At 40.8% G+C, this 26,475-nt stretch overlaps 1 protein-coding gene across 3 annotated transcripts in view; it reads right to left on the bottom strand.

Annotated features, from left to right (window-relative positions):
• LOC5514541 (dynein axonemal heavy chain 1-like) overlaps positions 1-26,475 on the bottom strand; it is a 61,589-nt gene that overhangs the window by 12,580 nt on the left and 22,534 nt on the right. For 2 of the 3 annotated variants that reach the window (XM_048722574.1, XM_048722576.1), the window contains 38 exons: positions 26,222-26,327; positions 25,962-26,075; positions 25,513-25,662; positions 25,192-25,278; positions 24,873-24,979; positions 24,369-24,448; positions 23,642-23,888; positions 21,995-22,172; positions 21,487-21,681; positions 21,124-21,243; positions 20,611-20,766; positions 20,155-20,265; positions 19,700-19,840; positions 19,147-19,307; positions 18,645-18,802; positions 17,925-18,098; positions 17,594-17,623; positions 16,988-17,073; positions 15,443-15,646; positions 15,168-15,296; positions 14,250-14,446; positions 13,746-13,881; positions 13,312-13,520; positions 11,022-11,190; positions 10,301-10,492; positions 9,820-9,939; positions 9,023-9,199; positions 6,957-7,055; positions 6,469-6,561; positions 6,317-6,397; positions 4,935-5,021; positions 3,864-4,055; positions 3,202-3,333; positions 2,657-2,902; positions 2,321-2,470; positions 1,216-1,376; positions 432-657; positions 41-236 (listed from right to left, as the gene is read on the bottom strand). In XM_048722574.1, coding sequence (XP_048578531.1) covers positions 41-236; positions 432-657; positions 1,216-1,376; positions 2,321-2,470; positions 2,657-2,902; positions 3,202-3,333; positions 3,864-4,055; positions 4,935-5,021; positions 6,317-6,397; positions 6,469-6,561; positions 6,957-7,055; positions 9,023-9,199; positions 9,820-9,939; positions 10,301-10,492; positions 11,022-11,190; positions 13,312-13,520; positions 13,746-13,881; positions 14,250-14,446; positions 15,168-15,296; positions 15,443-15,646; positions 16,988-17,073; positions 17,594-17,623; positions 17,925-18,098; positions 18,645-18,802; positions 19,147-19,307; positions 19,700-19,840; positions 20,155-20,265; positions 20,611-20,766; positions 21,124-21,243; positions 21,487-21,681; positions 21,995-22,172; positions 23,642-23,888; positions 24,369-24,448; positions 24,873-24,979; positions 25,192-25,278; positions 25,513-25,662; positions 25,962-26,075; positions 26,222-26,327 — 5,597 coding nt within the window. The remainder of the gene's footprint in view (positions 1-40; positions 237-431; positions 658-1,215; positions 1,377-2,320; positions 2,471-2,656; positions 2,903-3,201; positions 3,334-3,863; positions 4,056-4,934; positions 5,022-6,316; positions 6,398-6,468; positions 6,562-6,956; positions 7,056-9,022; positions 9,200-9,819; positions 9,940-10,300; positions 10,493-11,021; positions 11,191-13,311; positions 13,521-13,745; positions 13,882-14,249; positions 14,447-15,167; positions 15,297-15,442; positions 15,647-16,987; positions 17,074-17,593; positions 17,624-17,924; positions 18,099-18,644; positions 18,803-19,146; positions 19,308-19,699; positions 19,841-20,154; positions 20,266-20,610; positions 20,767-21,123; positions 21,244-21,486; positions 21,682-21,994; positions 22,173-23,641; positions 23,889-24,368; positions 24,449-24,872; positions 24,980-25,191; positions 25,279-25,512; positions 25,663-25,961; positions 26,076-26,221; positions 26,328-26,475) is intronic. The other variant, XM_048722575.1, reaches the window with a different exon arrangement.

Genomic DNA, 26,475 nt, shown 5'->3' on the forward strand with positions numbered 1-26,475 from the left:
CTGAAAGGCAGTGACATAAACAAGGCTTATAAACTCTTACCTGATATATCAGCATTAGCGATGCTGTTGAGGAAGATGGAGACAAACCACTCAAGGGAGTACTGGTACATAGGGTCTATGTTAGCCAGGTCATTTGTGCAGAAAAACAGGATCCCTGTCCTAACAGCGACGGGGATGTACTGGGACCGGGTTACGTCGATGTCCTTCTCCGTTTGTTCTGCAATCACGACTTTCGCCTGTCGACACAAAGAGATTGTCAACACATAACCAATCTTAACAAAGCGGCGATTGCTTTCTGGCAAAAATATAAGATACCCCCAAATTTCTCAAGACGCTTTAGCAAGTGTAGCGGTAAAATGTGCGCGATTTATAGGGTTATTCTCGAAGGCACCTTTCAACCCCAAATAAAAATATACAAGATGCATATTTACCTTAATTTCTCCAGACTTGGCCTTAGAAGCTTCCAGAGTAGCGATAAGGTCTATATCATCCACAGGGTTACCCTCGGAGGCGCTGAGCTTGTGCAAGATCTTGTCTTCGATCTCCTTCAACTCTTGCTTCATCTTGGCATTGCTAATAATCAACTGGTTCTTGGCTTCCTCGAGGTCGGGGCGCTCTTCGGCCACCACAAGGGCAAGCATCTGGTCTTCTAGGCCGCTACAGGAGTAACATGAGTTAGCAGGGTTGGATCCAGGGTAGTTTACAGGAGTTAGCAGGGTTGGATCCAGGGTAGTTAGGGTTCAAAGAGAAAAAGCTTGAAGAGAGTGATGACGATGTTGGTCATATTGGTTTATCTTTGTGCAAGCTCTAATATGAGGATGCCGAATTTATTGATTTACCTTTGTCAGAGTGTGAGTTGACAATAGGTTGGTACTAGTACGTTGGTACTAGTACGTGACGGGTTAGTTAACGAAAATCTTTTTAAAAGAGTGAATTGAGATGAGGTGAAAAGGTTTAAGTCGGTGAAAGTGAAGTTGAGATCCAGACTTAAATGGTTTACGTTGGTGAGAGTTGAAGTCGATAAGTAGACTGAAATAATTTACCTTGGTGATAGTGAAGTTGAGATGTAGATTTAAATAATTTACCTTGGTGAGAGTAAAGTTAAAATATAGACTTAAATATTTTCCGTTTACACGTTGGCGAGAGCGAAGTTAAGATGTAGACTTAAAAGGTTTGAATGGAGTGAAGTTTATGATGGTGGGTCAAATGGTTTACCTTTGTGAGAGCGTGAAGTTGACAATTGTGACTTTGGTCGACACTTCTGGGGTATAGTGCGGGTTGGGAAGCTTGGTTGTGATGTAGAATTTAAAGTCGTCATGGTACGGGATAATTGCGTCTCCAAGCTTGATGACAGTGCTTCCTGACTGCTTGAACGTCTGCACAAAAGAAACAACGTGATCATTACGATAACAACGTAATCAAACATTTTCTGAATAGTAATTCATGCCAAATTGCTATTTGCCACAGTAACACATTTGAAATAGCAGAATCAGTATTATGGCCATACGTGATTCCATGGATAGCACAAAATTAGCTCCCCTTAAGTTACAGGTAAACATACAACAAGTATTTGCTGGAGACTGGTAAGGCTTGATAATTACGAGAGAGCTATATAGATAACATAAACAATTTTTATAGAGACGTTGTAAGTTGTGCTTGAATGGATTGTTGGACTTGAGTGGGATTGTGGATAATTACGAGAGAGCTATATAGATAGTGGGATTGTGGATAATTACGAGAGAGCTGTATAGATAGTGGGAATGTGGATAATTACGAAAGAGCTGTATAGATAACATATACAAATTTTATAGAGACGTTGTAAGTTGCGCTTGAATGGATTGTTAGACTTGAGTGGGATTGTGGATAATTACGAGAGAGCTATATAGATAGTGGGAATGTGGATAATTGCGAGAGAGCTGTATAGATAATATATACAAATTTTATAGAGAAGGTGGCTGCCACCCATAGAGAAGATACTATATATAATTGTTGGAGCGCATTAAACGTGGCTTATTTGTTCATTTGTAAAATTGCCCACTTTGAAGAGTTTGTTCGTGATCATGTTATTAACAGTGAGGCTTGGATGCCGTAGACCGGCTTAAACATATCTCCAAGCTAGCTATAAATCAGCACAAGCTTGAAAAAGTATGTTGCACGCCTCTGTGAAACAGAGTAGTTGTGCTGCAAGCGTTAGCCCTTGGTCAAAATGAAGTGTTGACTTATATATCGCTTGTCTACACGACACCTAAGCTGAGCACCCAGTTTTTTCAACAGCTGGTATATACGGTTTTTATTTATACCAATAAACAAGATTTCCTACCTGCTTCAAAAGAATCGGTTCCAGAGCGGGGTCAAGTTCCTCGGCCACGTTTTCCAGCAGGCAAGGCTTGCCAAACCTGATAGCATTCTCAAGACTCCTCAGGAAATCACGGTCTGTCAGCTTTACTACATCTAGACCAGCTTCTTTTTCCTGTTGATAATAGGCGGTCAATATAAAAAAATACAGAAGTCTATGATTTCCAAGACTTGATCTCTTAAGAAGAATTAACATGGAAGCCCTGGAACATAGTATTCTAATCAGTAGAAATCTTGGAATTTTCGATTAAAAAAAAACCCTAAGATAGGACTGCTCAAGCCATATGGATGGAGTACTCACAAAGTTTTTGATCCACTTGTTGGCCTGCCCTTGAGGATCGATGAAAAGAGGCCATCGCTGTGAGTTTTGCACTATGACACCGTTCTCCACAGAAAGATTATCACGTGGTAACCCCGCGATCTGCCAGTTTCTTATATCCACAGGGTTCCCGAGAGTGGAGACGAGTGAGCACAGGTCAGAGTGTGGTACGTCAAGGTCCTGTAGCTCCTTCAGCCAGTCCTCGACCATACTGTTACGATATTCGCCCTGAAAACGGAGAAGCATGAGATCCTTAAATCAAGTTGTTGGTCAAATGCATGTGTTTCTACCTTGGCACCTAGGGTAAAAGGGGAGGCAATAAAAGAGCGTAATGGGTAGCGGGTACAAAACGAGAAAGGCATATAAGAGGGTACGTGTGGGGCATTGTGGAAAGATTAGAGAGTAACAATGTAACCAAAAAAATGCGAGAAAATAGCAAATTACAAATATCTATTTAAATGTAAAGCAACCTTTATGTTCTAGGGCAAGGTTTATTATCAGGGGGTAAGACTATAAAGGTAGTTTACCGTGAAGGTGCCGAGATACGCGATACAACCCGACGAAATCATGACGTCACCAATAATATTGACAATCTGTCCATCAAACACCTCAACTGCTTCCCGCCAACGGACCTTCTCATCGCTGAGACCACCAATAAGCTGAAAAAAGATAATCACGTGTTGGCATTCATTGATTTTCTTTGGCACATCCTAGACACATAGTATTTAAAAAAAAAAATACGTATATTTTTATCCAAAAAAAACACCAAGAAATACGAAACGACAATTATGACAAATGGGGAAGGAGGGGGGAAGGGATTTAAATTTTCTTTGTTGCATTTGGCTATCTGAATCCCACAGACAACAATTCCTATCTTTGAAAGCAGTTACATCGATACAAAGCCCACTAATTAAGGTTGTTGGGTTGGGGATGTATTCCAAAGATTAAAAAAATTATATTATTCCATGTTTTTCGTTCCACTGGCAGTTCAAGAGGGGGCTTAACTGGGGTCCTGTTAAAATAAAATAAAATAAAATAAAAACTTTTCCTTGGCATCCCTACAGGAAGATTAAGGGTTTAAAAACCCTCAATTCCTTTCCTCCCCTCCCCTCCCCTCCCCTCCCCTCCCCTCCCCTCCCCTCCCCTCCCCTCCCCTCCCCTCCCCTCCCCTCCCCTCCCCTCCCCGTACCTTCTCGGCTCTCCCAAGTCTGGCTGTACACTGTTCCGTCTTAAATTCCAGCTCCTGTTTCTTACTGATGCATTCCTCATATTTCGCCTGAAGGGATGCTATTCCTTCCTCAACTTCGGTCAACCGCGCTTTAGCTGCGTCAAGTACACGCTGAGTCTCCGCCAATTCCTCAGTAGCTTGTTGCAATGCGGCCTATGACGAAGACAAGAGTAGGGTTATCTCATGTCAACACAAGCATAAACTTATAGTCACACAACATAAGTTTAATCAATTTGAGGAGACTTATGCCTAGTGCACACTAGCGACATATCGACATAACGACGTGGGTGCGCGCACTCTTATCTTCGACAGGCCAGGTATTTTATGTGTACGGGGCAACGGGGCACTAATAATAATAATTAATAATTTATTCACTTGAAATAGCGCGTTTTAACATGAAAATGATCAAAAGCGTTTTACATTATTGAGTTAAAATACTATAACTATGGATAAATATGAGTATATATAACTACAAATATAACTACAAAAACAAATATTAATATCGACGTGTAGAAAAAAAAACCCTAGTATTTGGAACGATGTTTCTATAAAAATTTAATGAATGTATAAATATAAACGTTGAAAATCTCTAAAAATTAATAATTGTAAGATATTTTAAATAGGTGAGTCTTAAGCTGTTTTTTTTTTTTGTTAAATGCTAAGTGGCTTTATATTACGAATATTCTGTGGAAGGCTGTTCCACAGTGTGGGGGCAGCAGAATAAAACGAACAAGTCCCTAATGTTGAAAGCATGCACCCCTTTGGACAGTCTAAATATACGGAATCATTCGATCAGAGAGAATAAACAGAACAGGACTTAACGGACACTAAGCTGCTTGTATAGTTAGGCGAGATGGATACGGTAAAAAACCAGTAGCCAATGAAGATGATATAAAACGGGTGTAATATGATAATACTTTCTTTCGTTATTAACCTGGCAGCAGTGTTCTGTTAATGTTGTAATTTACTGAAACTTAAAAATGCTGCTGTTCCACGATTCCACTGCAGTGTTAATAGTGAGTGACTACTTACTCTTTTTGGTGCAACGCCTTTGGCGACGAAGTGATACTTGTGCATAGCACGGACCCATAGACAGATGGACGTACAAGCCTTGGACACCTGTAGACACGGTAGTACCATAAGTACACAAGATCATCAGCATTACAGGTTCAATGATAAAATCGTTACCTTATTATAGGAAATTAACGTTTCACTAAATCAACGCGAATGTGAAAAATTCGCGTTAATTAAATATATCCTAATTAAGTTTATTTTTAATTTGTAATACATTAATTAATTTAAACGTTAATAAAAAAAACTTTAATTAATACTGAATTTTATGAAAGATCGAATACAAATTCCAACGAATTTTAAAACCATACTCTGTTTATTAATAAAGATTTCCACATGTTTAGTTGTCTTTTTTGATCACGTTTGGTAATTTTCCAATTCGGTCGTTCTCTCTAGCCGTAAAAGCTTGCATGCGCGATGATAACAGTATTTCGTAAATTGAATATTTCCAAGCAGCAAACCACCAATAATATGTCTTCAAGATCCGCGTTAATTAAGTTTATTTGAATACATTAGGCACAAATTGGCGTTAATTTCATTAATAAGTTGTCCAAAAATTCGCGTTAATTTAATACGCATACATTTAATACACGTTAATATCTACCAACGTTAATTTCTTACAATAAGGTATTAAGTTCGTCGACAATATATGATCATGATAACTGCGGGACTGTCAACATATGAGCACCACCAATATGACAGTCAACCAATAAAATATTCACCAGTGCATGTCCATCATCAACACAACACGTCCATAAAAAATATTGGATGAGGTTTTGGTGATATCCGAATTCAATAATGGTTTTATTATACATTGATTCAGTGAAACATACTTTCGCCAAAACAAAAACTAATCAGGATTTGCACAAAGGCGCCACTTCCCACAATCGTGTTTTCACGCCCAAGGCCCAAGATGCATTTCGCGTTTAGAATCACTAATCTCTAGTTGATTACGATAAATGATCTAATAAACGCTGGGGGCGTTTATCCAATTTTTATGGTCCCGGGGGGAGGGGGAGGGGGGATTAAATAGAGAGGACGTTTATTAGAGAGGGGCATTCAATATAACCTTGTAAGCTTAGGGGGGGGGGGGGGGGGCATTAAATAGGAGGCGTTCTTTAGATAGGGGGCGTTTAATAGATCATTTACGGTAGTAAAGACTTGCCCTTCAGATTGCGTGATTATCAAAATAAAACGCATGCTCTTATACAATGTATACTTATAATAATAATCGTCCAGGGTACATGGCACAAGTTAAATATCATTGCCACTACAAGGCCAGCACCAGGCATCTTTGGTTTGATCAATTGCAAATAACAAAGTGTAAAAATAGAGGGTTTAACCTTGGCTATAGCAGCTGGTGTAAAGTCCTCCATATCGATGTAAGGTTGGATCTTCGTAATGACTGCATCAGGGATGTTGTCCTGTAAAATGACACATGATATAAATAGATACCCTACACAAAGGCTAGATACCGGGGGAATGGTTGCCTTACCTTGTCATATTTGAACAAACTCTCAATAAACTTGCCAGGATCCTGCAGGAGTGCTTTTCCTGGCTCCCAATAATCATCCACCTTAGTACCGACCTACGGAGGACAGAAAAATATAATCAGGAACACAAACTAGATAAGATAGATATCCACCTAAGGCCGACCTTCGGGGGTTGAGTATGATAACCATTAACACGAACTAGATTGAAATCCACTTAAAGTTCCAACATTCCGACCTTTGGGGGGGTTTAAGTAAGATGACCATTAACACAAACTAGATAGATATCCACCTTAGACCGACCTATGGGGTAGACCAAGTTAACCATTAACACATAACAGATAGATATCCAAAAACAAAATGATGCTTCCAATGTCTTGACATGAAATCAAAGCCGTTTCAGCAGAGGTGAGATGCCCTATACGCTGATGCGCTAACACACTACCACTGATTCTATTTCAGTCATGTAAAAGTTCCCTTAATTCGGTGATACCTTTTCCCCAGCAACCTTCTTGGGTTTGACGCCCTTCATGATACAGACTGCTTCTATGACGATCTTGACACCGAGGGGGGGCCTTTGCAATGCACGGACCTGCAAGCGGATAAACAGTCAATAGATGCAGCCAATAAGGCAACAGAAACTAACAAACATACAAGGAATTTTTAACATGTGGATCAGCCACTCCTTTGCTACTGCTAATATTTCAAATACAATGGTCCGCTTTCGAATATCCATCCGCATTCAAAATTCGGCACTTGTGTAAGGCTAGTCGGGTCAAAGTGTTTAGTAAATCGCTTGAATTAGCCGAGGAAATGGATGCTACGTGTGACTTGAGCAGGAGTGCAGATGGTGGGGTGATTGGATTTCTTAAATTGAAGACGGGTGGCGGATCGTAAGCAGACGATTTTTGTTTTTAACGCTAACAGTTTTTTCCCATAGACCAACTTGATAGAGCGTCATGGTTTTTAACGCTAACAGTTTTTCCCATAGACCAGCTTGATAGAGCGTCATGGTTTTTAACGCTAACAGTATTTTCCCTTAGACCAGCTTGATAGAGCGTCATGGTTTTTAGCGCTACAGTTTTTTCCCATAGACCAGCTTGATAGAGCGTCTTGGTTTTTAACGCTAACAGTTTTTTCCCATAGACCAGCTTGATAGAGCGTCATGGTTTTTAACGCTTACAGTATTTTCTCATAGACCAGCTTGGTAGAGCGTCATGGTTTTTAACGCGAACAGTATTTTCCCATAGACAAGCTTGATAGAGCGTCATGGTTTTTAACGCTAACAGCATTTTCCCATAGACCAGCTTGATAGAGCGTCATGGTTTTTAACGCTAACAGTATTTTCCCATAGACCAGCTTGATAGAGCGTCATGGTTTTTAACGCTAACATATTTTCCCATAGACCAGCTTGATAGAGCGTCATGGTTTTTAACGCTAACAGTATTTTCCCATAGACCAGCTTGATAGAGCGTCATGGTTTTTAACGCTAACAGTATTTTCCCATAGACCAGCTTGATAGAGCGTCATGGTTTTTAACGCTAACAGTATTTTCACATAGACCAGCTTGATAGAGCGTCATGGTTTTTAACGCTAACAGTATTTTCCCATAGACCAGCTTGATAGAGCGTCATGGTTTTTAACGATAACAGTATTTTCCCATAGACCAGCTTGATAGAGCGTCATGGTTTTTAACGCTAACAGTATTTTCCCATAGACCATCTTGTTAGAGCGTCATGGTTTTTAACGCTAACAGTATTTTCCCACAGACCAGCTTGATAGAGCGTCATGGTTTTTAACGCTAACAGTATTTTCCCACAGACCAGCTTGATAGAGCGTCATGGTTTTTAACGCTAACAGTATTTTCCCACAGACCAGCTTGATAGAGCGTCATGGTTTTTAACGCTAACAGTATTTTCCCACAGACCAGCTTGATAGAGCGTCATGGTTTTTAACGCTAACAGTATTTTCCCACAGACCAGCTTGATAGAGCGTCATGGTTTTTAACGCTAACAGTATTTTCCCACAGACCAGCTTGATAGAGCGTCATGGTTTTTAACGCTAACAGTATTTTCCCATAGACCAGCTTGATAGAGCGTCATGGTTTTTAACGCTAACAGTATTTTCCCATAGACCAGCTTGATAGAGCGTCATGGTTTTTAACGCTAACAGTATTTTCCCACAGACCAGCTTGATAGAGCGTCATGGTTTTATAAAGTCATAGCAAGCCAGGCTGACTCTTTGTTTTTTCGCGTTTTCTCCAACAGTCCCTTGTATTTTCCCGACAAGTATCTTACAAGGCCTTGATTTTGGATAAGGTCGCCATAAAGAACAAATAATACGGACAATCGCCTACACAAATTCTAAGTGAGCCAAATGGCAGAGCTTATACAAAAAGTGGCCGTCCGCCACCACACTATATGCAGAGTAGGTGTGAAGTTGTGGAGAACGAAAGAAAGAGAAGACACAAGAGCATGACCGGCAATGTTAAACATTGTGGATTGGCTCGAGCATGGTGAACAGGAGATAAAGAAGCACTTTTGGAGGGTCATACAGTACCTCTACTACATCGGTCTTGTTAAGTGATTTCAAGCTGGCAAGAGCAGCCTCTAATGCCGGCAGAGCTTCGTCCAAGTCTCTCTGAGCATCATCTGCAATAGCTTGCGTCTCAGCTGCCTTCTTGGCCGCCTCTGCTTCTTCCCGCTGCACTACTGTCTTGGTCTCATTGGCTACAACCTGATGGGATATGAGAATTAGTCACGATCTCACTGCCTACCAGCTGATGAGATGCTTTCAGAAGGTACAACTTTGTTGGATATTGGAATTATACATGCTCACACTGCAGGCCCGTACCCAGGGGGGGAGTGCAGGGGGTGAGAACGCACCCCCCCCCCCCCCCCCCCCACAACGGCCGAAGGTCCACTTTCGGTTCTAAATAGACGTGCTTTTGTAGACAAAACTATAAAGCATAAGCTAGATCACTCTGGTATGTAGTCAAATCCGACAATTAACGTCCCTTACTGCAAATGCATAAAGAAATCCCTTTTTGTATTTTCGGGGGTGGTCAGAGAACTCACTCTCCCCACCCCTTCCCCCCACCGCACTCCCGGAAAAATTAGGTCCACTTTTTCGCATTTCGTACCCCCTCCCCCCCTGGGTACGGGCCTGTACTGGCTTCCATGCGATAAAATATGGAAATTGTTTACGCTCCCAGTGGCTGCCCTGGTAGTAGAGGTTAAAAAAGGTAAGTGAAAAAAGGGGTGACATATCTGGAAAATAACTAATTTAATCGGATCAGGAATAGAGCTAAATCCCCTTCAAGCCTGTAAGCAAAATAAAGTGAATATGGGTCTTACAGAGTCCACTTTGATCTGGTCCATCGTCTCGACTGTCTCCTTGGCAGCCTGGGCCAGTAGAGGTTGCATTGACTCCAACTCTTCTTGTAACTTCACCACCTCTTCTGCCGTATGCAGCAACTAGTAACAGAGAAGGTTCATCCATATGCATAATACTGCACTACTAAGTTTGTGTCAGGACAGTATATCGAGAAATAATTTTGAAGTTCGTCGGTCCGACCTGCGTTACACATGGTTTCGTAGGCTTTAAAACCCTATGCAAATGAGAAATTCATTCCGGCAGCGAATTACATCTGCTTGAATCACTGTCAAGTTTAATTTATTCTACAATTAAAACGTCTCAGTGTCTTAAAGTGTCAAACAAAGGGTGGGGTGGGGGGGGGGGAAAATTTTTTTTTTCAAAAACAAAGCAACACTGTAACGATGTTAAGTCGGAGAAACGGTCTTTAAATAAAATGATGAAATTCCATAATTTTTATACCTTATCTAATCCAGTCTTGGTCCTGTTGCGTGCGTTTTGCAGCTCAGACTTCTTCACTCCGATCAGCTTACGGAAGGTTCCAAGCAACTCCAGGTAGCTGGTGGGTGTAACGTAGTTATGTCTGGACAGCTCGGCCAGGTACTGGATTGACTTGTCAGCTACTGACTGGTGGATTACACCACAAATCGACACCTAATTCGTTAAAAACAAGGGTTACAGCAAATCGCATCCTGATTGGTGGAAACAAGTGTAACAACAAATCGACACCTGATTGGTGGAAAAAAGGGTTACAGCAAATCGACACCTGATTGGTGGAAACAAGGGTTACAGCAAATCGACACCTGATTGGTGGAAACAAGGGTTACAGCAAATCGACACCTGTTTGGTGGAAACAAGGGTTACAGCAAATCGACACCTGATTGGTGGAAACAAGGGTTACAGCAAATCGACACCTGATTGGTGGAAAACAAAATAATTTGCAATGACAATTGGTTTTCGAAAGGAGCATTGTATTATGTTTCAAATTAATCGCGAGCTCCCATAAACCCAATTTTTTTAACCGAAAGCTTTACAAACGCAAATTTGGGAAAACATAGAATTACAAAGTATCTGCTTAGATATACTCACCAATCCATTTGTATCTGCTTAGATATACTCACCAATCCATTTGTATCTGCTTAGATATACTCACCAATCCATTTGTATCTGCTTATATACTCACCAATCCATTTGTGGAGCCCGAGTCCTCAAGCTCTGGGATCTCGTTGAGGAAATAAGAGGCAACGGATCGAAGCGCCTCAGCTGGCCACGCCGAGAACCAGTCAATGGTGCAGCAGTTCACGAGAGAAGGGAACTGACGCAAGCGGGCACGGAATATCTCACCAATAGGACTAGGAGAAATGCACACAGCGTCAGAGAAGAATGCTATGATGACACTCAATCAGCAAGAACAAATACAGTTATAACTCTATTAAATGGCCAATTCCCAATGACTAAGCTATTGTTTAGTCAAACAATTTTTTTTTACTTCAATCAAGCGTCCGAGGCCATCAATTTATAGTCCCAAACATATTATTTATCATTGCTATTACCCCTGGTCCACATTACGCGGCGAACATATAATGTGAAGAACAGGCTGCTGTGACATGTGACCGTGCTGTATTCACCCACCATGCTGTAAGCACCTCATACATACCTATGACCTTACCAAATGAATAATACTTTTTATCTTACCTCACACCTATGACCTTACCACATGAATAATACTTTTTATCTTACCTCACACCATTGACCTTACTCCATGAATAAGACTGTTTATCTTACCTCACACCTATGACCTTACCACATGAATAATACTTTTTATCTTACCTCACACCTATGACCTTACCACATGAATAATACTTTTTATCTTACCTCACACCATTGACCTTACTCCATGAATAAGACTGTTTATCTTACCTCACACCTATGACCTTACCACATGAATAATACTTTTTATCTTACTTCACACCTATGACCTTACCACATGAATAATACTTTTTATCTTACTTTACACTTATGACCTTACCACATGAATAATACTTTTTATCTTACCTCACACTTATGACCTTACGACATGAATAATACTTTTTATCTTACTTCACACTTATGACCTTATCACATGAATAATACTTTTTATCTTACCTCACACCTATGACCTTACCACATGAATAATACTTTTTATCTTCCCTCACACCTATGACCTTACCACATGAATAATACTTTTTATCTTACCTCACACTTATGACCTTACCACATGAATAATACTTTTTATCTTACCTCACACCATTGACCTTACTCCATGAATAATACTTTTTATCTTACTTCACACTTATGACCTTACCACATGAATAATACTTTTTATCTTACTTCACACTTATGACCTTACCACATGAATAATACTTTGTATCTTACTTCACACCTATGACCTTACCACATGAATAATACTTTTTATCTTACTTCACACCTATGACCTTACCACATGAATAATACTTTTTATCTTACTTCACACCTATGACCTTACCACATGAATAATACTTTTTATCTTACTTCACACCTATAACCTTACCACATGAATAATACTTTTTATCTTACTTCACACCTACGACCTTACCACATGAATAATACTTTTTATCTTACTTCACACCTATGACCTTACCACATGAATAATAATTTTTATCTTACTTCACACTTATGACCTTACCACATGAATAATACTTTTTATCTTACTTCACACCTATGACCTTACCACATAAATAATACTTTTTATCTTACTTCACACCTATGACCTTACCACATGAATAATACTTTTTATCTTACCTCACACCTATGACCTTACCACATGAATAATACTTTTTATCTTACTTCACACTTATGACCTTACCACATGAATAATACTTTTTATCTTACTTCACACTTATGACCTTACCACATGAATAATACTTTTTATCTTACTTAACACTTATGACCTTACCACATGAATAATACTTTTTATCTTACTTCACACTTATGACCTTACCACATGAATAATACTTTTCATCTTACTTCACACTTATGACCTTACCACATGAATAATACTTTTTACCTTACCTCACACCTATAACCTTACCACATGAATAATACTTTTTATCTTACTTCACACTTATGACCTTACCTCAAGAATAAGACTGTTTATCTTACCTCACACCTATAACCTTACCCCGTGAATAAGACTGTTTATTTTACCTCACACCTATAACCCTACCCCGTGAATAAGACTGTTTATTTTACCTCACACCTATGACCTTATCCCATGAATAAGACTGTTTATCTTACCTCACACCTATAACCTTACCCCATGAATAAGACTGTTTATCTTACCTCACACCTATGACCTTACAACATGCAAACGAATATTTATCATACCTCACACCTATGACCTTACCTCATGCAAATGACTGCTTATCTTACCTCTTCATAACCTATGAACTTACCTCATGCAAATGACCGAGTGCGTGTTAGACTTGACTCGCTTGGTAAAGGCTGAGTACAGGTTGGCTTTAGTTGGCTGCATGCCCTCGTCTTGCACGACTGGTTTCATAGAAGTGTAAATATTGTCCAGCTCATCCATGGCGAAGATGTTCGGCACATCTCCCGCATTCAGAACATTGTTCAGATCTTCCAAGAAAGTCTCACTTTTGATCTGATGGGCAAGGGAAACGGTTACATCACAAAAAAGGGTTTAAGAAACTGACAGGCAATTTTTTTTCATTGCCAATCCATTGTTAACCATCGGACGAAAATTTGGTCAAAAAGGGTGATCTTAGAAGAACTCTGCTCCTGTCTGTTGAGACGTTTGTGGACGTTGAAAGCAGCAAGAATATTCTAAGAGGTTCTAGTACTCTAACGCACTTAATGCAAAACTTACCTGTGTATCGCTAAAGAGGAACACCATGGACTTGTTTTCGACTCCAGCTTTCAGCAGGATCTTCTTCAGATCCTCGCGCCATTCGGCGACACCATAGTTCTTGGCTAACTCGATTTGGAAGCACTCATACTCTGCCCTACAAAGGGTATAACTTGGTCATTTAATACGCTTAAGGAATTTATAAGAAGTCGTTTACTTCCGTTCAAGGGGTAGGTTTATAAAGATTACTTAAGAAAACATACATAAAAAAGAAAGAATGTGGAAACAGAAAAAAACAAATTTTGGCAAAGAGTAAATAGTAAAAAAAATGTGGAGTGTCTGCCTTGAATAGTTATAATGGTAATACCCGGACAACTAATAGAATAATTGTTATGCGTAATTGAAGATAATAGAAATGAATATATATATATATATTTTTTTTAGCAAACCAACTTGACAATCGTTGGGATATGACACGGCCAGCATTTCGTACTCACAAGGGGAGAGGATTGAGGGAGTACTTACATGTGTGCCGCTAGTCTTGTAAGACTCTGGCGTCCGCTGCCTCCCATACCGAGCAGCAGCGCGTTGCCGAGGGGTTGACGAATGACGCGGCCAATGCGCGCCAGATGCCTAACTGCATCACTGAACAAAACCAGCTTCATCTGTGCCGTGTTGATTTGGTTGTAGTCCTCCAGATATTCCTCCAGGATCTTAACCATCTGTAGAGAGCAATACGGTTAATGATCTCACCTTTTTATTTGTTAGCAAAGAAACCTCGAAACTCGAAAGCCAACTCATGTGTTGCTAGGGCACGGAAACACGAAACAAAATTACTCTACCTCATAGATACAAATCACGCGCTACGCACAGAGCAAAAAAAAAAAAAAAAAAAATGGCAATGTTTCCCAAAATAAGGCCTGGTTAACTTCAGTCAGCTCGAATTTTTGCATAGAGGTTCCTTATGTTATGTAAACCAACATATCAAAAAGTGTTTTTTTTTCTAATGGATTCGTCTTCGAGATATGAGGCTTAAAGTGCAATTTTCAAATGTTTAAAGAATAAATTCTCCTCGTTTTTAGGGAGAAGTCGGGCTCTGATAAGAAATTAAGCCAACTTTGCTCGCTAATATCTAAATTTCATATCTTCTAAATTTCTTTAAAATTTGGAATAAAGCTTTTGGTCAAAGGGACTCTTTGTATGCGGAATCTTGAGCTTATATATTGAGAATTGGAAAATTTCATGCCATTTTTTTTGCTATGTCGGCGCTACGCATTTATACACCTAAAAACATGGACAGTATAAGCGCTGGATCTCAAAACATTTCTACAAATACAGAAAGGGTATCGTATGATTATCCATTAAAGGTGATACATATTTGACATTTGCCGTTTTCACTGACATTTTTTGGAAGGTTTATAAAAATTGCTGTTGAATGCTTACTTTGTTGTAGTCAGTGATCTCGGCATAGATTCTGTTCTCCGCGCTAGGGATCATGAAGTCCCCGTAGATCATAGGTGATTCCCCCACGACCTCGTCCATACTCAGCTGAAAGCCACTCTGGAGCTTTTCCTACATAAGAACAATTCAACATGGCAGTTAACAAAAGCCTGTCAGAACTGACCCGAGATCAAACCCTGGTCCACTTGCTCTAGGAGAAACCCACTGAGTTATCACACAACTCTCCAGGTGCGCTATTGCACACTAGATGTCTTTACCTTCATTAGATCATTGAACCAGAGCCTGTCTTCATCATTGACCAGCCTGTCCTGGAACACCCGGCAGTTCTCGTGATACCACAGTCGCAACAGGTCCACCTTCTGCTCCAGCTTCTCCGGAAGTGCCATAAGGATGCCCTGGAACACTTTGGACAGGTCACGCAGATTGAACGTGTAGTGGCTCTTTGCCGGCGTTGGCAACAGCTAGAGGAGGACAAGAAGCATGTAATGAGCAGGTAACGCAAGGATAAGGACGTAACGCAAGGTTAGCACCATAAGGATGCATGTGACACTTTGGAAAAATCCAAGTAACGCAATGGGAAGGTACAGTATCACCATAAGGTAACGCAAGGAAGCGGTATTACCATATGGATTCATGTAACACTTTTGACAGGTCAATGTAACGCAAGGAAAAGTTACAGTATCACCATAAGGTAACGCAAGGTAAAAGGTATTACCATAAGGATTCATGTAAGATTTTTGACAGGTCCACGTAACGCAAGGAAAAGTTATCACCGTACAGATACACGCAACACTTTGGAGACGTCCACGTAATGCAAGGAAAAGTTATCACAATAAAGATACATTGGACAGAACCACCTAACGCATGGAAAAGGTATCACCGTACAGATACATGCAACACTTTGGAGACGTCCACGTAATGCAAGGAAAAGTTATTACAATAAGACTACATTGGACAGAACCACGTTACGCAAGGAAAAGGTATCACCGTACAGATACATGCAACACTTTGGAGACGTCCACATAATGAAAGAAAAAGTTATCACAATAAGGATACATTGGACAGAACCACGTTACGCAAGGAAAAGGTATCACCGTACAGATACATGCAACACTTTGGAGACGTCCACATAATGCAAAAAAAAGTTATCACAATAAGGATACATTGGACAGAACCACGTTACGCAAGGAAAAGGTAACACCGTACAGATACATGCAACACTTTGGAGACGTCCACATAATGCAAGAAAAAGTTATCACAATAAGGATAGATTGGACAGAACCACGTTACGCAAGGAAAAGGTATCACCGTACAGATACATGCAACACTTTGGAGACTTCCACATAATGAAAGAAAAAGTTATCACAATAAGGATACATTGGACAGAACCACGTTACGCAAGGAAAAGGTATCACCGTACAGATACATGCAACACTTTGGAGACGTCCACATAATGCAAGAAAAAGTTATCACAATAAGGATACATTGGACAGAACCACGTTACGCAAGGAAAAGGTAACACCGTACAGATACATGCAACACTTTGGAGACGTCCACATAATGCAAAAAAAGTTATCACAATAAGGATACATTGGACAGAACCACGTTACGCATGGAAAAGGTATCACCGTACAGATACATGCAACACTTTGGAGACGTCCGCCTTGCACTAGCAAGGGTAAACTCGTGCACCATAAGGAGGCATTAACATATTGGCCAGGTTGCTCAAGGTTATGAATATTTATTTGTTTCTACACTATAAATAACAGATCATTGAACACTGTGTCATCGAACACACGTACCTGTGTTATGACAGTGTTATAAACCGACAGTGTTCCCATAACAAGTGCGTTATTCAGTAGGTCCTTCCCCTCACCGGTGTAGTTTACTGTAATAACAAAACGTCTCTTTAGAAGACAGAATAAGAATATTCTACCAAACAACAGGGAACAACCAAGAACCTAAAACCATTCGGCATCTAACAATATCACAGAATTAGAAACACTACTAGACGACGACAGCGCGCACATGCTTGATTTATATGTGCATTGAAAGAAAAACGTGGTAGCGCGCACTGAAATCCTGCATCGTGCTAATAATGTATGGACTTAATAAGATAAGTCGAGGGTGCACTTTGCAAATCACTAAGATATTTCTGTTCCTGATCTCTAACACGGATATGCAGGGATAAGTGAGGTGGTTGCGCTGCTGTTCAACTTTTGTTTCACTTCGAGTGTTATATTGAAAAGAAACATTTTTCATATTTTCTCATTTCCAAGCCTCTATACCTCAACAATCTAAGGTGATCAAAATCCTTTGGTTACCCAAACCTGCATTAATCTACGTGATAGACATAGCTACTTAGGGTACCTAGAACAGTTATCATGTCATATCTACACTGATCTAACCTGTGGATCGTGACAACCTGACATTCCTATCTGCAAGATATATTAATAAGTTAGCACTGCACAAATTATCACTGAGTACCTGATTACAACACTGTCAAGAGGCTGAGAACATATCGACCCAGTATAAATCTCCTTTAAAACTTATTTATTAAGCTTACTGTATAGTGTTCAGCAAGACTAACTTGTTATAGCCCGGCCTCTATATCTTGTTCAGCAAGACTAACTTGTTATTACGCCTTTTTAACCTGTTCAGCAAGGACTACCTTGTTTTTACGCGTATACCCCGTTCAAAACTGATGTGTACGGTCCCAATACTGCCTGCAAGACTCACCTAGCCACGACTTGAGAATAGAGCTGAAGATATTTTGTTTACTGGAATCCTCGAGTTCCGTGAAGGACAAGTGATTAAAGTGGCGTAGGAAGCGTGGTGTGACCGGATTACGCCCACCCCCAGGGGGGCCCATAGCGCACACAAAGGTGATGTCCACAAGCTCACGGAAGACACCTGAAAAAACAACAGACAATAAGCCAACAACAGACAATAAGCCAACAACAGACAATAAGCCAACAACAGACAATAAGCCAACAACAGACAATAAGCCAACAACAGACAATAAGCCAACAACAGACAATAAGCCAACAACAGACAATAAGCCAACAACAGACAATAAGCCAACAACAGACAATAAGCCACACGCTTTATGTAGCCATCAAACGTATAACCTTACTGTTTACCTTATCCAAGTGTAGCTAAAAGAAAATAACCAATTTTCGGGAAAAGGATTATATGCGGAGGTTTACTCAATACAGTTTCAAGTTTTGAGTAAACGTACAGTCTTTATAGCAAACCTAAACGTACTTTTTTAATTCAATAAGGTGTTCAAACCAGAATACTGCACTTGTCTTAAAGATCAAAGACTGTTTAAAACAATATTTTGATTGTTTCGCTTGATTTGGACTGTTTTCGAGCTTCGCGAAATAATGCTAAAAGCATTCTTGAACTGCGGATGTGCTGCTTCAAGATGTCAACCCTTGAGTGTTGTATACTGACCTATGGCCTTTCTGTCGTACCAGCCCTTGTGATCACAGTACTGCCTGAGGATCTCTATAGGAGGCTGGGCTCCGTACACTTCTAAAGCAGGCATGTTGAGGTCATCCACAAACAGGACATAATATTTCCCGAGAGGTGGGCCGAAAACGCCCTTACGTCTACAGACAACAAAACAGTGTAGTATAATTCAGGACAGGTTTACAGAGTATATCCGATATCATCACGATCTCTAAAAGCGCGATCTCTAAAAACGTGAACACTAACAAAAGACATGCAATGTATATTTTCTAAAGAAAGGAGCTGAGACTTGTTAGGTCACGTTCATAGTTGATTGTTTGCAAATGTATGTGATTGGTCTAACCAAACATCCATGCATATTTCTATGCATGCATTTTCTGTCCACGGTTTTACTGGTCGCACTGTAAAGGAGGTCTGACATGTCCCCCCCTCTTTAACCCATGATATATATGCAAGGCATCTCACAAATCTTTCAGGATTGTACCTTTTGTCCAGCTTGCCGTCGATAATATCCTGTGTCTGATTAGCAGATGTCCTTGCCGAGAAATTGATGAAATGCGAGAGGAATGCGTGCGGCATCTTGTTAAGTAGCTTATCAGAGATGGCAAGAGTCTTTCCTGATCCAGTAGGACCCACGCACAGAACCTACACAAGTCATTAAGTCACTAATCTACACAGTCAGCCAGAAAAGACAACCTGTCTGTGTGGTAACACTATGCCTTCAAGTAGTTTTCGTATGCATGATCTGACCGTGGGCCGATCTAGGCCTGGGCCGAGCCTCCCCCTCCCCTTCCCCCCCCCCCCTATTTTCAGATATTTGACCTAAAAATAATAAGAAATACAAGGAATTCCACAGAAAAACAATGAGCCCCCCTTATTGGAACTCTTGGATCCGCCCATGTATACCCCTTGTTGTTGTGTAAGGAGTACAAGGCCGGTCAGTTAAGTGCGTGGGTATTCTGTGCCCTTATGTAATTCTTAGGTCAGTCAGGTATTCTGTGCCCTTATCTAAGTTGTATATGTGATCTGGCCCGTACCTTCTTGTGGTTGGTGACCAGCTTTTCCAAGATGAAGGAGCCTCTGACCAGGTCCAGGGTTGGTACGATGATATCCGAGTAGCGCATGTCCTGGTTAATATTGACTTGGGAAATACCCTCCATCCAGTTACACCATTTGATCTGATAATAAGAACCTACTATCAGCCAAACATAAGACCCAATAGGAACCTACAGCAACAGCGACAAAAACGTGGACGATGGAAACAAAATACTTTGTATTCTGCAGCCTTTTACCGGGAATATTTTCACTGCAATTTAATTTCCATAGCCATTCTTGTCAAATTTCTCAAACCTAACATTTAAACATACATCAAAAGCTATACCCCTAAACTATTCAAATCATTATCTAGGTATTGGGCGTAGGCACTTTAAAGCTCTGATAAGCCTCTTTCATAATACTCAGATGAACACAAGCATTCAGACATATTACTGACCGTGTCAGATTTCTTGCTCTCCTCCTCATCGTCATCATCACTGCTGCTTGCTCCACCGTCCATAAGCCGGTAGTCAAAGACGAGGCCCTGGGCGGGGAATGGCATCGCAATCTGAGGAAAAAACAACAGATACGTAAGCTTGGGATCTCAGCGATTTAACGCGAGAAAGCCTTTCTATCGGTATATTTTGGTAAGCTATAGTGATACTTTTGACTGAAATTCGAAAATGTAGCTTTAAACTGTATTAGTGGATAGTTACATAAAAAGGACATAACATATACTTCACATTTTGAACGAAACAATAACAGAGTTGCGATTGACTGCGCCTCTTTACCACTGGTAATTATAAAATTTTATAAAATTTGGAATGGGTAAAATTACCATGGAGACCTTGTTCACAATCAAATCAGATTTAGTGCCCAATGCCCCCTCCGTTGCAATGCGGTAATCACTCACCTTTTCCTCTTTCATTTTCTTGCGCAAAAACTCGCTGAATTTCTTTCTGCCGTCGCTGTCTGTAGTCCCGCCCACGGACCAGATGAGTGAGAAGATGAACCACGGTTCAATGAGCTGCTCGATCAAAGCAAGCTTCTCTGGTAATATCGTCTGACCCTGGGAGTAGAATGTTATAGCACGTTATGATAGCAAAAACCAAAAATTACTAGCATCAAACATTGAGTAAACAAAGAAAGTATGTGGATGGAATAGGGGATGTTTTATCCCTGAAATGACTCCACGTGTGTAATAACTTGGTGTGGACAAACCGGCTTGTTGACGAAACAACTGGATACCAATAGGAAAGGGTGACAAGGGCCTAGCCAGGAATTTGTAAGCCAAAGTGATTTCTCAAGAACATTCGTTTCCAACTGAGACGTAACGACTAAGACGTAATAGCTTTCTTCGACCAGAAAAGGGGGACCCGGGACCCCTGGGCTACCCCTCTGGATACACTCCTGTGTGAGCTCTCACCTCCCTGGGTACAAATGGTTGGAAGAAGCAGTCCAAAAGTCTCATTAAACTGCATGTCAAGTTGCTGTCCACAGTCGGTGCATACTCTTTCACATTATCCCTTATGAACTTCAATGAGCTCTGAAAGGTAACACAAAGTAAAATATAAGTTTTTTTTGTATATCCCAGAACAACATTGTGAGTCATGGTTAAATGCCCTTCGCATACGACTTAGCATACATACTCCATACAGTTTATAAGCACGCCTAAAAAGTATTAAGGGGTTGCTAAGCATCCCCTTAATAAGCAGACTGCCTAAGCAGACCACCAAGTAATTCTACAGCTTGTCTGGTATCTTTCTAGTCAGCCTATATATAACTTTACCTCCAAGAAGCCGTCAAACAGGGCTTGCAACTTGTCCTTGTAGTCGAAGATGGCATCTGGTAGGCGTTTGAGGTAGCACACCACGTATGGTGACAACCCAAGTATACTGGGCTCAAGGTACACCATACCGCAGCGGCTGACAGTAGCGGGTGAGGCTACGGCCAGATCCTGCACCTCAAACATCATGGTCATCACCTGTGAAAATCAGGGGAGAAAAATGTTACAAATATCAAGCCGAATAATAAGCAATGTATATGTATAACTAGCCGAATAATAAACAATATATATGGGACAAGGGGAAGGTTTATTTATTTTTCCACTAATTAGGCGGAGACTTACCTCTAAAAGCTTTATGATCTCCCGACTAATAAGTCTCTGCGAGCTTTATAATAACTCTAAAAATCAGGAGCAGACATACCACTGAAAGCTTAATTATCTCTCCACTGGTCAGGCTGAGACTTACCTCTGAGAGCCTGATGGTCTCTCCACTGGTCAGGCTAAGACTTACCTCTGAGAGCTTGATGATCTCTCCACTGGTAAGGCACAGCTTCTTGTTGTCATCCAGCACTGTGTTCATGTTCTCAATCCAGACAGCGTCCACGGGACCGTCAAACACGTACCACTTGAGATCAGGCGTGGAGCTTGATGACCCACCACGGATCATAGAGGAGAGGATACCATCCGTCCTACAGACAACAACCACAAGCAAGTATTAGCCCTGAGAAGATGATACCATCAGTCCTAAAGACAACAACCACAAGCAAATATTAGCCCTGAGAAGATGATACCATCAGTCCTACAGACAACAACCACAAGCAAGTATTAGCCCTGAGAAGAGGATACCATCCGTCCTAAAGACAACAACCACAAGCAAGTATTAGCCCTGAGAAGATGATACCATCCGTCCTAAAGACAACAACCACAAGCAAGTATTAGCCCTGAGAAGAGGATACTATATGTCCTTAAGACAACAACTACAAGCAAGTATTAGCCCTGAGAAGAGGATACTATCAGTCCTACAGACAACAACCACAAGCAAGTATTAGCCCTGAGAAGAGGACACCATCAGTCCTAAAGACAACAACCACAAGCAAGTATTAGCCCTGAGAAGATGATACCATCAGTCCTAAAGACAACAACCACAAGCAAGTATTAGCCCTGAGAAGAGGATACCATCAGTCCTAAAGACAACAACCACAATCAAGTATTAGCCCTGAGAAGATGATACCATCAGTCCTAAAGACAACAACCACAAGCAAGTATTAGCCCTGAGAAGAGGATACCATCAGTCCTAAAGACAACAACCACAAGCAAGTATTAGCCCTGAGAAGAGGATACTATCCGTCCTACAGACAACAACCACAAGCAAGTATTAGCCCTGAGAAGAGGATACTATCCGTCCTAAAGACAATAACCACAAGCAAGTATTAGCCCTGAGAAGAGGATACTATCCGTCCTAAAGACAACAACCACAAGCAAGTATTAGCCCCGAGGTGGCGATCATCAAAAAAAGACAAAGACGACAACAAAAGAAGCACTATTAGCCTCGAGAAAACAAACGCGCAGAGTGTATTTTGTATACTCTGAAATCAACATACAAAATTTAGCGTACTGTCAGCATACAGTTGATTGAAACTTATTTTAAAATTCATATTTTAGTTCATTTGTTATCGTCACAACGTGATAGAGCGTGTGTAGTGAGTAGGTGTATTGTCTGCGACTGTATTGGCAAACTGTCACATTTAGCCTTCCACTGCCAAACGCAGGATGACGGGGTATTTCGATCTTGTGACCATACTTGGTCTTGTCCGTGTTATGTAGTTGTGCGATCATTAAATTGAATTTTGTCCCAGAACTATAGTGTGTGGCCGTTTGAAATGTGCTTTTGAGGGCCACGCATGTTCAGTTTTCTGAACCATCCCTAAAAACGTGATATTCCACTCTGCCACAAAAGTACAAGTTATCAGGGTTCACATATATACAGTTGACTCTTTATGTATCATTCCACTGTCCTGACAAATTAGTTCATGTTATCATGGTTTCACCCCCCCCCCGCTTTTGATAAAGTTTACCCTTTACGTGATATCCCACTCTGCCACATAAGTTCAAGTTATCAGGGTTTAACCGCACTTATGATATAGTTTACCCAACTCACCATTCATGAGTGAGTAGATCAAACTCTCCGTAGAGCTGCCCCATAGTGATAGACTTGGGGTTAAGTACAAACGTGTGGACTTCCTCGAACTCGTTGCCTGCAGGTGACTTCTGACCTTTCAGGGCCGTCATGGCCTTCTTGAGTACCTCATAACATTGGGTTTTACCGGATCCAGTAGGGCCCACCAACATCAAGCCATGACGGACCACTGTTGTCTCGTAAAGCTGGATACACTTGGTGACAAAACCTAAAAACGAGTTGGAGTGTCACAACGACGACTGCGCCACTGAATATATAAAGTGACAAAAAAATGAAAACGAGGAATTGGAATGTCATAACATTTTTGTCATGGACAGAACTGAATACGTAGCTAAAAATAATGAAACCTAAATTGGAATGGCATAACTGAAACTTCTTAGTGGTAAAATAAGTCTTTCAACAGGTGCACTTGAAACACTAAGATATCAGGGGATTGGGATTCTATAAAACTTCTAAAATGCACCCCACAAAGGCGATGAGAGCAAATGAGAACTGCAGTAGCGTTCTGCATCATCAGCTAAGATAACACGTTATAATTCTCACCAAGACAATATTGAAATGCTATTAAACTGTAAAAATGTACCGCACAAACGCTGGACCATCAAACAAATAAGAACTGCAGTAACGTTCTGCACCATCAGCTATGTAGAGGGTCCTCATGGCAGAGATAACACGTAATAATTATTACCATCAACATCTTGAAGGCCGGTCTTCAGGCAGGTCTTGCGAATGGAGTCCTCCAATACACCATAGTCGATAGGTTGTTCCCTGGGAACAAAACCAAGTTAAGTTTCGTAGCCATCTTTTCTTTATTCTGTTTTACTTTTCCAGCACCTGTAATTCCTTTTATTGATCCTCTTATATTTTTGTTTCCCAAACGTCGGGCAAAATGGCGTTTTGACAGGGAGAGTTAAATTAGAAGAACTCTGACCGGTATCAGCGACTTAAAAACGCCCTTGTCAGCCACACCATTCCTATCCTTCTCAGTATTGTAAGACAAATTTAATGAAAAATCCCGAAATAACCATTTAAAAATGAAATACTTTTTACCAAATTCAACCGAACCGAAAAAAATATTTTTTTTTGGGGGGGGGGGGGTGGGAGGGGGACAAAATGGCGGTTGTCTGAGGGTCTTTGGGCTATATGAGAAGTAATTGCAGTCTCAAGGAGAACCCATGGTAACATTACTTACTTGACATGTGGGAAGAGATCAGAGACGATACCACGGAACAACTTTAAGTCATCCTGCAAGAACTTGGGCACGTTCACGTCACGGATCGCACGTAACACGATTAGCTCCTATAGAGAAATATTTGGGAAGCATTTCAAATCTAAAATATTCGTCGCTGTCGCCACAATCAACTTGGCTGAACAGGGACCATCGGAATATGGGGGGACGAAAAAGAAACATCAAGATAATTGGGGGCGAAGCCAAACCCTTACAGATTATTTTCTTAACTTTTTTTTGGCCTCAAGAGCCCTACTACCTGCTACGGCCGTGTGTCACTTACCTCGCTCATGTCAGGCGCCTCTCTCTTCAAGTTTCCTGCTGCAGAGATGACAGTCTTGACTGCTCGCATGCCGAAATCATAATGGTCCTAAGCAAACCACAAGGGGACAAAAATACAGTTTGAATAGCATCAATAAACCATACGTACTTAAAAAACCCTTGGGTGATACCTTGAAGGCCTTCCTTAGAACCCGAGCTGCTTAATGATTTGAAGGCCTTATTTTTTATATTTTGGTAAGAGTATGAATGATTTACCCGTGCAATGTCAAGGATTTACCTGTGAGATAAGATATTTTTAGGGGTGATGGTTTGAAGGACTTACCTGTGAGCTGAGCTGTTCCGACGACAGCTTGAAGGTAGTTGTGATCTTCTTAGCTAGACCTTTAGCCTCAGAGAAACCGAACGAGAAAAGACTGATCTCAGCAATAAGAGCGTAGTTCGGTACCATCATGGCGACAGGACGAAACAGCGCCTAAAGATACGATAGATTGAGCAAAGTGAAACAGGGACTAAAGATACGACAGATAGATTGAGCAAAGTGGAACAGGGCTAAAGATATAAAGGATAACAAGGTTGAACAGAACCTAAAAAGATTTTTTTTCGAGTAGAGCCCCAGAGAAAGATAGAACATAATTTTCACAGTAGAGCTCGATATCCTCAAATGTAATGAATAAGAGTCGCTGTCTGAAAACATTGTCTCCCGGCGTTTCAAAAATGAAGATCGAATAAGTGTGTCCGAGTCAGCAGGGTGAAACTCTGATGAAGACTTACCTTCAGGTTGTCAGGAAGCTCTGTACGTCCGGCATATCCAGGGTTCATAGTGATAAAGACAGCACAGCTGGGCTTTAGATTAAGCTCTACTCCCTCAAACATGAACCGCTCGACCTGACGCAAAACCTTTTCTTAGCAATAAAGCCTGAACTTAAAACTAACTAAAAATCTAAGGGAGAGACCTGAGAGTTTGTGATGTTTACCATGGCTTTTACAGCTTAAAATTAACCCACGGGAGAGACCAGATAGTTTATATTTACCCTGGCTTCCAGAGCTTGCTGTATGGTGGAGATTTGCTGTGCGACGACAGATAACACCTCCACGTCGATACGGTTGAACTCATCAAAGCACGCCCATGCACCGGCGCTGCACAAATAGAATTAGGATATATCAGTGAATACTCCAGTTAAATATGATAACGATATATCAGTGAATACTCCAGTTAAATGTGATTAGGATATATCCTAATGAAGGATATCCCCAAATACCCATATGTTTCTAATGGCGGATATCC

Source organism: Nematostella vectensis, chromosome 15 (assembly GCF_932526225.1).
Source record: "Nematostella vectensis chromosome 15, jaNemVect1.1, whole genome shotgun sequence".
In the NCBI taxonomy this organism is placed as follows: domain Eukaryota; kingdom Metazoa; phylum Cnidaria; class Anthozoa; order Actiniaria; family Edwardsiidae; genus Nematostella; species Nematostella vectensis.